Here is a 16,703-nt window from a genome sequence, read left to right as displayed (position 1 = left end):
TAGAGCCACCATTACATTTCCAGACTCACTGCTAATTTCTAAGATGGACACTTTATCTTTTTAGCTCAATTAAGCAGTAAGTAAATACTGTAATTAAAATGCAAGGAAATCTCAAATCGACACTGTAGACACTGGAGATTATAATATTCAGATTCACTATCTGTAATGCGTTGCTCATGGTGTAGGGTTTCTCATATACATTTGCTTTGATGCAGTGGAAAAGCTTCAAATTTTCCAGTATGCCTGTAGCAGCTAACACAGTAAACAGATCACTGATTGAAATTGTACCTTGCCATTTTGGTGTAGATATTTTAACTTTTTTTTCATTACATTTTGGGCATATACTCTCTTCATTGTAATAAAAAACGATTATGCCAAACTCTTAGAAAGCAATTCAATTTCCCAGAGAAACCTTGAGTTATTACGTCCTCTGCCTCAAACTAACACATTACAATTTTTTGGCAGAGGCTGCGATTCCAAAGTCTTGGATCACTTTTAAAAGTTTTTTTTTTTTGTATGCTCGTGACCGGAGGCAGGGAGGGATCTTTTGGTCTCATTTGCATGTAAAGTAGAACGTGGGCCTCCGTGGGGGCCAGATGCTGACAGACAGCCCTCCCATGGTCTTCCAGCCACGCATTACCCAGAAGCCCTCGCTGCTCCTACCTGCTGGGCCAGGGGCGTGACAGCGGGGGCACAGAACAGCGTGAGGCCCTGTCAATCTCTAACCTTTCACTGGGGCCCTCCTTCAGATGCTCAGACAAAGACCGCAAGGACAAACGCGGTCGAAAAGAGAGAGAGAGAGAGAGAGAGAGAGAGGGGAAAAAAAGGGGGATGGAAAAAAAGTCCTCCCGCAGAGGTTATGAAGGAAGAGCCCCAGCAGATACAGCGGGGCCCCCGGTGGAAAGGAGGGACTCTTTGTTATCGCAGCTAATGAAAGAGAATGGGGTTTGTGACCCGCCTGCCGTCTCTCCTCATCTGCCCGGTAATTGGATGTGTTCCATATTTCGCCGGGGCTCCAGCGGGAGGAGCGGCGCAGAGCAAACAAACAGATTGTGTTTAGATAACGGCCATCTCCAATCACAGATTATCTGGCCTGATCTTTTCTTCAACCAAACACCGGCGGACAAGGTCAGAGGGAAGAGATTCCCGTCGGGAGAGGAGGAGAGGGGGGGGGGGGGGGTCGGCCGGCTCTTTGCCGCTGTTAAGAGATTCGTTCGGCTGCCTCCTGTCTCCGCGTTAACTGCCTGCATCTCCCCTCTCGCCTCATTCTCTCTCTCTATCTCCCTCTCTGCCCTCACCTCACTGCCAGTTCTCTCTTTATAGTGCAGGAGGCAGGCAGTAATATGAATTACAAAGACATGTAATTCGCTCAGATTTGGTCTGTGGTGAATATTGGCTTTAGCCTACATTCCCCTACAGCTGGAAACAGGTCGCATGTTCTTGACATTGACGCCAATAAAGGTTCTGGACAAACTCGTGCCACAAAATTACATTGCACGCCATAGTGTCTCCACAGTATGAGGAGATTTTTAGCTTTAGATTATGTGACAGGAGCAGGACTGCTATAATGTACTTTAAAAGTTAGGTCCTCCCCTGTGATGCTTGCTCTGCTGGGGTTTGACTATGGAGCTGACATCTTCCTGTTCCCCCAGAGAGGACGTTCACCCCAAGGAGAGCAAGCATCAGAACTCACTAATGGGTGCTAACGCCAGCGGAGGCATTGCGTGAGATGTCTCCCCGGCTTCCTGTGACAGGTAATCGCTGATGTCATGCGTTTGATGAATGCGACGCGGCCGGCGAGCCGGAAAGGCCTCTCCCTGCTGCTCGGGCCCTCCACAAATCCGCCGCTCCCAACGAATCCTGCCCGTGGACCTGCCCGTGGAAGAGATCTACCGCCATGTTCAACCCCCGCTGACTGACGCGCGCCGATCCCTGACAGCTACAGCTGAGGCACACCGGCAATATGCCTGGTAAATTTCCATGGGAACGTCGGAGCGAATCAAATTTCTGATCGTTGGCTATGAAAGCACTCCTGCTCCGACTACCTGTTGCCGTTAGCGCTCGATAGCTCCGTACTGCCTCCGCGGTCTTATATCACCCCGGTGCCCTGTCTTCTTTTTCCACGCGGCCTGAAATACAATGTTTCCTCTGCTGGCCTGCGAAACTGCGAAGCCCAGCTCCTGCATCGGCCTGTATTTCACTCACTCGCTTGTATTTCTCCTTCCCCTCTCCTGTAGAGAAAGAGTGGTAATTGATAGCGGAGGCCCATCCATCCTTCTCTCTTAAGCCCTCCATCCAATTTATCTCCGTAAGATGCCGACTGGCTCCCGCCCAAGCCTTGTCGGTCAGACTTTGCCTGTTTTTAGATGGCCATTAATTAAAGTGGCGCCGTGACAAAAATAGGATCTAAATGGGATTTGTGTGGCGAGGAAATGGGCTGCCTGATCCTAACCTGGCTGTGTAAATCACCCCCGGGCTTTGCTCCAGGCGAAGAGAGGTGGAGAGGGGCCTATTGTGGAAGAAATCCAGACCATATACTCCAATTTAACTTCGGTACGTGTCACGCATCTCAGCCCAATTGAAGTTACAGGTGTGTGCTTTGCTCTTGTACGCTGGCCGCTTGCAACATACAGCATGCAAGGTCATAATAAACACATCATTCCCAGCAAAATATCTGACACTTTGGATCGTTACAATTCTAGCATAGCAGCCATAGTGAAGGGGGTGGAGAGGGATTCCCAGAAGCCTGCATGTATAATTAGGGTGAGTCGTCACTCTGAGGGTGGTCGGGAGTAGAGCACCTGCTCATCACTTGTCTTTGAACCAGAACGAACCCCGGCGAACCGCGTGCCCTGCACAGATGGCACCAAGCTCCAGTCAGCGCCGGAGAGTGACCTATATTAACGGCCACCCCGCAAATTGCTCGCGCGTCCCTTCAGAGACCGGAATATTAAAGCGTGCTGAGGGGTGCGGAAAGACCGGAAGAAGGTTAATTACCTCCTCGTCCTTCGCTGTCTGCTGGCTTCACCTGGATCGGTCGGTTCATCTGAGGGGAGAAAAGGGAAAAAACTGGGGTGAACACGCACTCCTGGACACACATGTACCGGAACATGCAACCCTCAACATGCTGAACACTGATGGGTGCAGCATAGCCCCTCCGTAGTTGGTGGCCTGATTGTCACTGAGTGTCATACACACAAACGTCCTGCAATGGAAAACCTGCACAGAAACAGGTCACAGCATGTCTGCTTTACCTAGATATAATTTACCTCTGGACGGTCCTACTTTTATTCACAGTTCAGCAGCATTAGCAGGTTTCAATGACAGGAGGCATACAGAGTATTACATAGCACTAGGTGACTAATGCCATTACATCACCAGCTCTGAAACCTTGCATAGAGAGCTCCCAAAGGCAGCCTACCGCATCCATGCCATGACATCACTGTGTTCCAGCCTCACACCCAGAGCTCCCAGAAGGCAGCTTACTACACTCCCACCCCCTTCCCTGAGCTCTCTGTGGACCTGGAGCTATGCCAGACATCATGACATCATTCTTGACATGCTGCTGACGCTGTGGACAGTGCCCTCCATTGCATGTTATGAGGATAGATTGCTTGGGTATTGATGATATGTTGAAAGAGGGAGTGAGAAAAGAAAAGAATCCGTTCATAAACGGACATCTCCTGAAGAAGCAGCAATGGGGAAAAAGCAGCTTCAGGTGGTCCCCTACAGACATGCTGAGATGGATTCAGCTTCCTTTCTCTCTTTCTCTTCTTCTCTTTGTGTATTCTGTCCTGCCTCTCTCTATCTATGAGGGGCAGGCAGGAATATGTGTGTCTGAACTTAGAAATGTAAACCTACCCAGTGACTTAAAGACCATTCTAAATTCCAAGAGTTATACTGGCTTAGCCTACAGTATGATATGCTGAGCACTCAACCCAGCCAAACAACCAAACCCTGTCTCTACCCTGTTTGTAATGACTGCACACCCATCAGCAGGAAGAGGAGCTGACACAGAGTGTCTCTGCAGAATCCAGAGACATCCACAAGCACCCATAATGCAACACAACCAAGCACAGGTCATGTCACCCCCAAAAAAATGCATAAACACTCCCACAGACACATGCACGTACATTCTCTAAATGTAAATCTAAAGGAAAAAGAACCATGAGAAATCAAACATATATTAGATGAGTGATGAGGGGTGAGACAGCAGAAAGAAAGTCCTAAATACACATCCCGGCTCAGATCCATCAGTTTCAGGCTGTGAGGATGAGGACGCAGTGTGTGACAGTGGTTGACACGAGCCCAGAGCTCAGCTGAACGCGGACGCGAGACAGACAAGTACAGACACACACATTCAGCGTGACACGCGGAGGCTCTGACGCACTGTGACACAGTGACGGAGGGGAGTGATCTGCCACGACACATATGCACACCCCTACATACAGAGGCCCTGATCCCATCTGACGCATATGAACAAAGTACCCATGGGGTAGAGAGAAAAAGAGGGTGGAAAGCAAAGAAGAAAAAGAGTGATTTTCTGAGAGTACCTCTCTATAACTGAGCTTTGCAGTTGGTTGCAGATTTGAATCCAAGATCTGACACTGCTGTTGCACCCTTGAAGGTATTGGCCCAGAACAGCCTGTGTGAATATTGATGTTTACTTCAATTCCTCTGAATCTGAGTTGGAGCGTATGCATGAGACTCAAGCATACTACTTTTCTAGGTGTAGCAACTGTGTGGGGTATTAGGATTTGGAAAGGGCAGGGAGATCACTTGTGTGACTTGTGAGCTGGGAAATTTTAAAAACGCGGACAGACGAGGGACAAGGTCTCGGTGTCCTAGTACAGTGATCAGTCCGCTGCCTGGTTACCAGCGGCTGGAGATGTAGCTCTGCATGTGGCTTCCAAGCCAGCGCAGCAACAGGACCCATTAGACAACGTTTAATACACTGGAAGTTGCCAGGCAACCAAGGAGAGGAGGGCAGCTCCGGAATAGTCAGTCTGATGGTTTCTAGGCCATTATCCGGTGAATTGGTGCTCTCTCTCCCGCTCTCTATCTTTCTCTCTCTCTTTCTATCAGTTGCTTTCTGGGTTACAGAAAAAAAAACAAGTTTTAAACATCCACATCTTCCCCAACCTCCCCTCCCCTCCCCACTATCCCCTTGTCTGTCCTGTCTGTAGAACTGTGATATGAAGTCCTCAGGTCCACTCGGTGACTGGAAAACTTCCTTGCCTTGCCACATCAGACTGCACATCACTGTCACAGATTTTTCTTTCTATTTGTTGTCCTTGTAGTAACAGCTGCAAGGGAAAATGTCATGTGATATGCGCCGGTATTTTTTTTAAACCAATTGTAATAATGATTTGGCCTACAGTGTGGGAGGAGGGGAACTAAACCCAGCCAGAACTCTACCCTGTTCATAATGACTGAGCACCAATGAGCAGGAAGAGGAGCTGACACAGAGCCCAGTGTCTCTGCAGACTGGCATCACTATCCGTAAGCACCCACAATGCAACACACCCAGGCACCAGTCATGGCCCCAACCCCTCCCCCCCCAAAAATACTAAAAACAGGCAACAACAAACAAACACATGTTCACTTCCACAGACACACAGCCATACATGGACACATACACACACACACACACACACACACACACACACACGCACACACACAGGCACATGCACACACAGCACAAACACGCACACAGATGCACACAAGCAGTGGCTGCAGGCTCAGTAACAGCAGGTGGCTTAAGTGACATTTTAATCCCTTATTACTGAGCGCAAGATTAGCCGGCAGATCAAGGCAAAGTTAATTATATGAATTTATCGGAGGCTGGGAGAGGCAGCACTGTCTCCCCTTGGGCTGGAGATGCAGCGGAACTGACATTTCCGACCACAGGTGGCCATCTCTATTATACACACATACATATATCAGGACGGCAGAGCAGGCTCTGTGAACGCTGCCCCATTCAGCAAGCGCCGAGGAGAGTTCGGAGCATCTCCTGCACTTCATCTCTGTCTCGCTCCAGCCCCTCGGCTTCCAAAGCCAATATGCTTCCCACCGTAGCTTCTTAATGGGTTGATCAATGTTGACAAATTGGCAGCTTGCTCTGTCCTGCCAGGGAATTCGCAATCGAAGGCATGCTCTGACCTGCCGCCTCGCCTCTCCCTCACTACGTTCCGCACCTCCAATGTTTTTTTTCCCTTGTTATTTTTTTTTTAATCTCCTGTTGCCGATCCATACTTTTTTCATTCTTTTATGATAAATACACCCTCACTCCGGTCACAGCAAAGTGAGGGAAAAAAAACGCTGTGAAAAAAAGCCCTTTACGTTTTTAAAGCAGCTATATGTCATCACCGGGCATTGATAATGTCACGTAGCGATGAAAGACGACGATGATGAAAGAGCCAGCCTTTGCCTGTTTTTTTTGCACCCAGAAAATGTGGTGCCACAACTCGCAAATACTACAGAAAGAGCTGCTGTTGTTTCAGCAACCAACTTAGCTCCCCGTAGGCCAGTCTCTTAAAACATTCAAAAGCACCTTGTTATTGCCGTCAGTGTGATGCTGCGCCTCAAAACATTGGAGGCGCTGAGATCACGCCGTGTTATGCGAAACTCACAGAAGGTTACCCGTACGCTTAACAAGAGCGCTCTGTCCCGGAGATAGCCGCCTTTTAACGGCTCTGCCGCCCATCTTTAGTGAGAACTTTGACAGCACGAATGTAGTCAACAGGGTTATGCGCAGCTCAGTTGTATTTTTCAGCATGAGTGAGTGACGTGAGCCGCTCTTCCCTCGACCCTGTTCTAGAAATGGTGGCCCGGTCCAACACTGCGTCTCACCACTCTGCCCGCCGACGCCTGCTCATCCATCAGGACGTCCGCGCAAGTTGTTGATGCCATTTACAGCCTATTAAGCTCAATTAAAGATGCTTTACGCAGTCTGACTTTTTTTCTCCAAGCGCCATTTGAAAGATAGAGAGGCACGCAGGGGCTGCAGTCACAGAGGACTTGCAAAACAAATCACAGACTGCGGTGCACACGGCAGCTCAAAATCCTTTCTTTCCCCTCACGTCCGGCTAAAATTCATCGAGTAGGTCACCAGACCGGGAGCTTCTTCAGATTCACCCCCTAATCACTGGAGAGGTCAGGCCCATCTTAGGGTTCGTACTGACCGAGGAGGGGGTTACAGTAAGCAATCACAGACCGACCGGAGCCTGATGAAGGACAACTCTGCCATCAAGTAAGATGTGGCAGACTGCTGGCAGCCCAGTGGGGGGGCAGAAGGTGGGACCTATTTTTAGCTTCGGCAGATTTCCCATTAAGGAAGACGAAGGCTCCGAAAAGAAACAAAAAAACATTTTCGCGAGTGGGGGCGCCGACAGCTATCTCACCATTATTTATTCTGTGTTTCGGTCTCTCTAAATTCTGTCCCTCACGTTCGCAATTACCTGGCAATTCGTTCCCCGCAGAGGACCTTTTTTTCCCCGCACAATCATTTTTCTTTGTAAACCGGCGCTCATTTCACGCAGCCCACGATCCTCGGGAGAGGCGGCCGAAACAGCCGAGGCGCGCGGCGCCGCGTATCCATCATGCCTCTCCTATTGTTAGGAGCTGCCCAGCAGGTCTCCGTCTGAGGCGGGAGTGGGGGGTGGGGGACGCCAAAGAACATCGGACAGCCGGGGCGGATGAGAAATCTTTCCATCATGTTATCTTCTGGTTCATAAAGCCCCCCCCCCACCTTTTCCTCACCAGCTGTGGAGAGATCCGCGTTTAGATCACCGCGGCCAGTGTCCACTGCACTACATTTTTTGTAGGGCCCCCACTTTTTTCCTGAAGTACAGGCAGAGCAGCGGGAAATTGCAGTGGGGGGGGGGGGGGTGAAGATTCAACAAAGAGAGACAAGGCTAACAAATTAGTCAAAGTGACAGCGAGCTTTAAGAAGCTCCACTTCCAGCTGCAGTGTGAGATGCGGCCACGGTACCTGGGGGAGGTGGGGAGGGGGACAGTCTGTCCAAAAAGTACAGGACTCTGCCTTCCATGTGGTCGTAACTCAGTCCTGTAGATGAAGTTTTTCCACCTTTCTGGGTTTTCACTCCGAAAGAGCACATGCTGTTCCACATAGTCTGCGCCGATTGGCTGTGAGTCCCGCTGCTTTTTTTTTCAAAGGGGAGGAACAGGCGCTTTTCAGCTCAAAACAAGAAGCTGACCTTGGCCGTTTTTGCACACGGTCATTTCGTTAACGATCATTATGCATTGTAAGGCCCAGAATATTCATTATATTTAAAGGCCATACACAAGCACTGTATTTCTGATGGCAAGTAAGAAGTCAAGAAAGTGACAGGAGGGCAAAGGGAAGACAGAAAATGAAGGAGTAATGGTAGAACTCCTCCTCCCAGCCTCTTTAGACATTTCTGTGTGATCCCTCGCAAAGGCTGAAACAAGATGGACTGTGACATCAGCCACCTTTATATGATCACAGAGCGAGAGAGCCATGGAGTCCAGTGGTTTCAGCACAGACCCGTGCACGTGTTTTGCACTGTGGAACAAAAGAGCACCGGGGGACTGACGAAGTGGGGTCTGTCCTGGTGAGATACACGGAGCTTATTTTTCCTCCATTTATCTGATCTGCTCTTTAGTGCATTCCTTGAGACAAAGAAAAAAAACCCCTGACACACCAAAGTTGGGTGAGGTATAGGCCTGGATCTTTCAGGTGACATCAAAGAAATCTAAACAATCTCAAGTGCAAATGTATTCTGGGAACACTACCTTTAAATTGCAGGAAGCAGAAGCATTATACAGCAGCTCATTAAAACAAACAGCTCAAAAGACTCACATGCAGGCACACGCACGCACGCATGCACGCACGCACGCACGCACGCACATACACGCACGCATGTGGGGGGAGCCTGGAGATTTGAGCAGCACTAATAGATGTGACACATATGAGGCTGATAGCGGATCGCTGGCTTTAATCAGAGCGTTACTCTGCACTGTACCTTCCCATCAAAGTGTTCCTGTCTGCCAGCACTCAGCTACACCCCCACCCCACCCCCCCCCCCCCCCACACACACACGCACGCACACGCACAAACACACACACACACATATATATATACGGGCATGCGCGCGCACGCACACACACACACACACATACACACACAAACACACACACACACACACAAATATGGAGCGACTTGTACCTATGCTAGGCTGCCAAGAATACATTTCGCCCACCAATCTCTCCACCTGCTTTTTTCAGCTCCTAATTGTCATTGTTTAATTGTCCTTCAGCTTTTAATTAAGGTGCAGCCGCTGCAATGACAAAAGAGTGACAGAGGATTTTTTTTTTGTTTGCCTGTTTCCCCTGTGCCCGGGAAACGTGAAGTGCTATCCGATGTTGTCACCGGGCAGAGCACGTCGCTGTTGAAGCTGGTAACAAGGAGCCCGCTCCTTAAAACCATAACATCAGGCTGTCCCACTGATAAATATGAAAAATATTTCTCACATTAATAAAGCACCCCAATTATTTGGAGCATAAATGGGTGACATTGCTTTTTGAGTTGGACTGAATCTCAAAACCAAGGATGAGAAATAGCCTATGAGGAGCTGACATTTTAAAAACAGCTGCGAAGCATTATGGGATGATATCAGATCATAACGCAACTTCATACCCACTCAGTAAGGGGTTTGATTAACTAAAACCACAGCTGATATTAATAAGGTAGATTAAATAAAATGCTTTCACATAAAATCTGACTAGGTCCCAAATTAGAGCTGAAAGGACAGACACCCTGGTGCGATCACGACTTTTCTGTCTTCGTGACACATACTCTACTATCACTGGCAGCTTAGAAATACATCTACTATGGACAGTGTGACAGAATCATAGCTAAAAATTGTGTTACTGTTGGCAACAGAAACACTCTTAATGTGCCTATTGTACCTCACACTGCATGGAGAACCAGCGCACCAGGTGGTAGCAACTGAAAGTCTTCAGTGTCAGTTCCATCAGCCTTTGTCAGCCGAAACACTTTCCCTGTTCAAGGAATTTTCAGGCTCAACCCAATTTAGCTTGCAGGTTAATGCTCAAAGACAAGAACAACTGGAGCACAGAGACTAAACACATCCTGCCTGGTTGAATTCACCTCACGCTAATTGAATTTTGCTTTACGTGTCAACCTGAAAGTGGGGGTCTACAAGATAAATACGTAAAAAAAATACCCCTGTGTGAATAGCCATTCTACAGCAATGATGACATCAAAATGGAGGGATCTTAAAAAGTATAGCTCTTTTGTGGCAGATAGCAAACATTCCAGTGACTTTAATGGTATGGATTCTTTATATGTTACATATTAATAAACTAGGATATGTACCAGGATATGAAGGTGCAACAGCAGTGCTCCACCACTAAAAATGCATGTCCGTAAAACCGCACCTGTAAACACCTGTTAATGTATTCCTGGTAGACAAGGCAAAAGATTTTACACATCCATATAGATTTTGCTACAGTTTGTTTTGAACACGTTCTACACAATTTCCATGCCTTTCTTTTAATGAATAGATTCTCTTCTCAGTGGCACGTTGAAACTCAGTTTAAAAAAGCAATCGGCCCTTTCTTTTTCCCTGCAAAACTATGACTAATGAAACTCTCACTCTGACTCACCGCCAGGATCAGAGTTTGCCGATGATTTATTAAAAAGCGGCTTTCTTTTGGCTTTTCATTTACGTCACAGGGTTCGGGTCAACAAACTGATCCAATAGCAGCTAAACTGCTGGAAATAAAACATGAACCTAATTCATCGGTATAAAAGTTACGGAGCACAGCGTGTGAGAGTATTACATTATGGAGGCAGAGTGTTTGAGTATAATACTGCAGGAGGACAAGAGAAGCAGAGCAAGGCAGCATAAAGCTGTGGGAGTGGCTATGGATGGAGAGTGCATGAATGAAATGCTATGGATGAATCTAAACTTTATTGTAATGGAGAGGGAGTGTGCGAGCATAATGCAATAGATGACTCTTTGTGTGTGTGCGTGTGTGTGTGTGTGTGTGTGTGTGTTTCTGTGTGTAAGTGTTTCTGTGTTTCTGTGTGTCTGTTTTAGCTAACTCAGTAAATCAAATTCCTGAAGAACAGCACATTATTCCGTCTTCAATTAAATCTCCCCTTGCACAGTGTCAATATAAAAAATCAGAATAAATAAGGAGGCATATTACAAATCGTAACATTTTAGAGAAAGTTACATTTGAAGAACCACTGTATTAATAGTGAACACGATTAATAGTGAACACGGGCTTTACGATGCTTACAGTGCCTAGATGGAAATATAACAATCTTCTTAGAGTTAATCAATTGGCAGAAAATAAGGATGATAATGGGCACTGCGCTCTGTCTTTAATTAAACCTGCCTTTGCAGACTGCTCTCCCTCCCCCACCAGCAAGAGACTCACGCAAATACCAGGCCGAGGAACTGTCTGCTCTCTTTCCCAGCGCTCAGACACTGCAGGTTACAACTCCACACTATCGCAACAATAATGATCATATCGATACATCATCCATCTCTGTCTATCTGTGTCACTCTCTCTGTCTTTCTCTGTTTCTCCCTGGCTATCTTCTTTGCTTTCTGTCTCTCTCCTCTCTCCAGCGGTCTTTCTCTCATTCTCTCTTACTGTCTTCCTCTTTCCCTCTGTCACTATCTTTCTCTTGTTCTCTCTCTCTCGCACACACACACACACACCTGTTTTATTTTTGGAATGAAATATAAAACAGAAGGAAAACATGTAGATTAATTTTATTGTCAGAACTGCAAAACCTGGCAAGACACAATGCAGGGAAGGCTTACTAAGACAGGCATTTGGACACTGATGTCATTTTAATTTTGAGGGCAATGATGGAGTCCAGATTGTTTTTCTTTAATTTTCCTCAAAAATACACTCTTTGTTAACAACGTCAAGGAAAGAGTTTTTAAAGATCTCTCTTTCTTACTCTTTTCCTTTGTCTACATCTCTTTGTCTCTCTCTCTCTCTGTCTCGCTCTGTCTCTGTCTCTCTCTCTCTCTGTCTCTCTCTCTCTCTGTCTCTCTCTCTCTGTCTCTCTCTCTCCGGTAGGCACAGTTTATGCACAGATTAGGGCTTTAGCGTGCCAGCCTGCAGCCTTACAGTGAGCGGGTGGCAGAGCCAGCCCGGGACAAGGCTCCTTGTCTCCCTGGACTGGCTGCAGATCAGCGGGTGGGAAACTCATCCGACACCGAGCCACCGGAGCCTCCAGACTTCGGGATTACGAGCGTGACTGGAGGATTCAGACGTGACGTCACCCGCCGACTCCACGCTTACGCCGCGGATGTATATGTGGGGCTCCGTGCTGTTCTGAGTTATAACTGAGCATCAATGTGAAACATGTCCGCATAAAAACGCTCGTGATTGTGTTTTTCGTACAGAGCTATGAGAGAGTGATCGGCATGCACAGCCTCCACCTGAGATCCGAATCCGCTCCCGCTCTCCGCTCCGGTAATGGAAAGCAGGGATAGTGAGTAAGAGATTGCCAATGTACCGCGAAAAAACAAGGAGAGTAGATGCAAGGCTGTAATTGAAAAGGCTGTTTGCTGTGGCGGTGACCAAGTCCACCTGGCGCGACAGTTAATTATGGCCGGAGGGGGAGGCCCAGCGCGTGTGGGCCGGCGATAAGGTGCTCCAGGGCGCGCAGCCACCCGTCCCCCCGCCGGGGGGCAGCCTGGTGACGCTCCGAGACCCGCCAGCTCAGCAGCCTTGCCCGTTATACCGCCCGCCCACCCCCCCTTTCTCTCTGCATCATTAGATCCCTCCGTTTGTGAATTACACTCGTTTTATTAATCTTTCATTTACACCGGCCAACAGCAACAACAACAGCCCGCCACTGCTTTCATTTATCCACATAACGAGAGCCCCGCTGGTCTGTCCCAGAGGCTGCGGCGCTAGGCCTCTCCCGTCATTAGCGGAAATGGCATGGTGTGCTGCATTGTTTGCCTTTTGCTTTGTGGTGTCTAATGGCTCTGGTCCCTCCAAGGTGCACTCTGTATACTGGTAGGAGTGCCAATGGCAAACCCTCCCCACAGGCAACATCACCCACGGTGGCTTCAGTTTCCTAAACTCTGAAACATTGAGCCCTCAGATAGCGAGCCACGTTCCAAAGCCATTCATGCACAGCTGGGAATCTTTGGAAAGGCTCTGAAGGAGGACGAGAGGAGACGCAGGATGGCAGTCCTTCCTGAGGGGGATTGTGCCACATGCAGTTGTGCTTGTGACTGGAAGCTTCTGCAGAATCATAGAGCCGGAGTGCACAGTGGTATGAGGTGGACAGCAGAGGCAGCAGACACAGGTATACAAACATACATACTCACACACACACACACACATACACACACACACAAGGACACAGGCACTTATACGCGCACACACACACACCTACACACACACAGGCAAAGACACACACATGTACGCATGCACACACAAACATGCACGTGCACACACCCGCACGCATGCATGCACGAACACGCACACACACACACACACACAGGCAGAGACACACACATGTACGCACGCACACACAAACATGCACATGCACACAACTGCACGCATGCATGCACGAACACACACACACGCACACGCACACACACACACACAGGCACACACATGCAGGCAGACATGAAATTGAAATGCAAAAGCTAATTCAGCCTCTGAACTCAATCAGCCCCCCCGGCCTCTACCCTGTTGCACAGCCCCTCCCGGGTGGATTCATTAACCTGTGGAGTCCTATCTGTGTGCCCGGCACGCTGCAAGCAGCCTGGATCTCATCCGTAAACATGGCCCGCTTTTGGGACAAAAGTGCACTCTCAATAATTAATCAGACGAGGATCGTGTAACACACGAAAAAATGAATAAATAAATAAATAAATAAGGCAAAGAGGGCTTCAATTGGTGTGCGTTCCCCACTTCAAACACGGGCAGAAGACAAGAGGCTGGCCAATTACTGCCTCCCTAAACTCTTGCTGGGGGCAGAGGGTCTCCACTTCCTGCTTTAAATTTATTCCTCGCAGGCTTCGGGAAAGACGCCCTTCACGTTGGATTGATCCTTCCCCACTAAAAAATTCATCTGAACTCTTCCCCCAACCCCCCGATCTCCATCTGTGCAATTTCATAGCCATCCTTAACCGCTCTTCAATAGCACGGGGCACGCTGTTCTGTAGAGCCGAAATGAAAGGGTACCTGTCTGCCGCTCCTGCCATTGTTCTGAGAGTGTGTACCTCAAAAGCAATGTTTTCCAGATGGAGTACTGTCATAAGGGGCTTTCATGTAACTGGCTTCAGTGTATATTGCTTGGTATCCATTTCAAATTAGGCAGCATGGCACAGTGCTCAGCGGACTTGCAACCAGAGGGCTTCTCACCACGTCAGATCCTAGATATGGAGATGCTGACGAGTGTTTGTAAAAATGATGATCAATTTGTAACCATCCTTTGAAATTCCGAGAGCAATGAATGAAGTTTTTGTCAACACTATCTGATTTTTGACAAACTTAGCAATTAGTGCAGCCAAGAGTAAAGATGTTTTAGTTTTTCCTATTATAAATTTCCCACAATGCATCCCAACCAGTAGTCATTCATTCATAATGTAGGTATAACAATTTCCTAATTCTTGGAAGTTCATATGAAGACTACAACTTGGTTATACAGCTAAGTTGGACTCCACTCCTCTAGTGTGTCACATTTATTTATGTGCAACAGTAAACCTGTGTTCATTAAGAGGATCTCAAAATGTTTTTTTTTTCTTGAGAAAGAAATCAAATAGCTTCAGGATCTGCATTTGATGGGACAATGGATCAAAATCTTAATGTACCACTGGACTACAATACCAAATCACAGCACATTCCCCACAATATACAACTCAACCTCAAACGCTCTGGCGCTCAAAGAGTTAACCCCGCAAATTTCCAACTCTTATCAGCACTCAGAGAGGAACAGGGAAAGAGAGAAGGAGAGCGAGAGAGAGAGAGGGAGAGAGAGACAGAGAGAACGAGAGAAAATGTCATTCAGTGGAAGAGCCAAGTGAGGCTGCTTAAACGATGGATTCTTATGCAAATGAATGCTAATTTATGCAAGCAAGTCAGTGGCAGCGCCTGAGGCTGCTTTGATTGGCAGTTGCGCCTCTGTGCGCGCCGAGGAGGGACCGATGGCCCGGGGTGCTTCTGTGAAGTCGAGCATCGCCGCTCCTGTGTTCGCGACGCGCCACGGCCGCACGGGCAAAGGCGTCCGAGGCGGAGGAACCTCGCGGTGCACGTGCGTTTCAGCAATCCGTGCCTCTGCCATCAAAAGCCAGCCGAGAGGTTATTACAGAATCAATGCGCGGCTCCCGCTTCCCCACGCCCCGCTCTCCGACGGCTTCTCCGCGCCGCTGCTTCCGCTCCGCCGCTCTATTTGTTCTTCCAGATGTTTTCGAGCGTTTCACTCGGCGCGGAGCGCGATGAGACGTTTTCCCTCCCCCCCTGGGTGGCTCTCCGGCAAAGGAGCGTGCTCGGTATAAACTGATCCTCAAAAAAAGAAGTTCTCTAAATGTCGTCTTCCTCTGCCGTGCGAGAGAGCAACGGCACACGTTCCTCTCACGTCTCAATTCATCGCCCCCCCCCCCCCCCCCCCCCCAACACACCCCCAAACCACCCCCCCTCCTCCCGACCCCCCTCCCACTGGCAAGTCAAATGTGTTGTCTTTCCCCTGCTGTAGCCAAAGCAGGAAGCGATGTGTTTAAGGCCTGCAATTACGCCCCAGGTTTACCCAACGCCCTGCTGGGACGAAGCGGGGAAATGGCTTTGCTGGCAGCCCTTTACAAAATTCATTTAATGGCAACTGGAACAAAAATACCCAAACCCTTTTGTCGGTCACACCTGGGTACCAACAGGCTCCTCATTTGGAGTGAAAACACATGTTTATTTAAAATCTCTCCCCCCGCCCCGTACTCTGCTTTATTGTCAGAGTGGAGAGTATTCCCATTTGGGCTAATATGCTCCACATTTTCAAAGCCATCAATCCGCCGTCCCACCCCAAATCCCTCTGAATTCACCAGGGGGGCTAGATGCCGCAGCATGCATCCCCCCCCCCCGACCCCCCCGCGCAAAAAGAGCGACATCGCCCAAACCGTCCAATGACGCTTGGCGCTTTGAAACGCCATGTATATTTCATTCTTTCCATCATTGCAGGCGTTATGAATAATACATCTATTATGATATTATTACAAGAGATTTGTTACACTTGAAACAGAATGCAATATGGAGTTTTATCTCCTGACACCATTTACACAGTGCGCCGCTAAGCCTTCCCGTGTCGCTGGAGCCAGGGAGCGACGAGTGTGGCGGAGCTCCTTTGTGCCGGCTGCCGGTCCGTCAGCCTGGCGTAACAATTACCTAACGGTGCCGGGGCTGAGAGCAGCGGCGCGCGCGGGGTGATCGCTCTCCCGGCTGAGGTGTGAAATGACACAGGTGCATTTTAATTAGCGCCTGCACAAAGCCCGGGCGGCGAGGTGCAGACCGTCGACGACAACTAGGTGACAGAAACCCGCTAACGGTCGCGCCCTCTTACCATTGCAAAACATGTTTTTGCGTGTGTGTGTGCGTGTGTGTGTGTTTGTGTGTATGTGTGTGTGTGTGTGTGTGTGTTGCTATGAATGGCAAAG

The 16,703-nt window shown here is 48.6% G+C and overlaps 1 protein-coding gene across 6 annotated transcripts in view; it reads right to left on the bottom strand.

The window, feature by feature from the left end:
• The window catches only part of si:dkey-205h23.2 (CUGBP Elav-like family member 4), a 99,179-nt gene that overhangs the window by 31,880 nt on the left and 50,596 nt on the right, over nt 1-16,703 (bottom strand). For all 6 annotated transcript variants that reach the window (XM_036544594.1, XM_036544598.1, XM_036544600.1 and 3 more), the window contains exon 3: nt 2,998-3,046. In XM_036544594.1, the coding sequence (XP_036400487.1) occupies nt 2,998-3,046 (49 nt within the window). The remainder of the gene's footprint in view (nt 1-2,997; nt 3,047-16,703) is intronic.

The sequence above is a fragment of the Megalops cyprinoides genome, chromosome 13 (assembly GCF_013368585.1).
Source record: "Megalops cyprinoides isolate fMegCyp1 chromosome 13, fMegCyp1.pri, whole genome shotgun sequence".
NCBI lineage: Eukaryota > Metazoa > Chordata > Actinopteri > Elopiformes > Megalopidae > Megalops > Megalops cyprinoides.
Note: the sequence above shows the minus strand (reverse complement) of the source record. Positions and strands in the feature narration are given on the sequence as shown.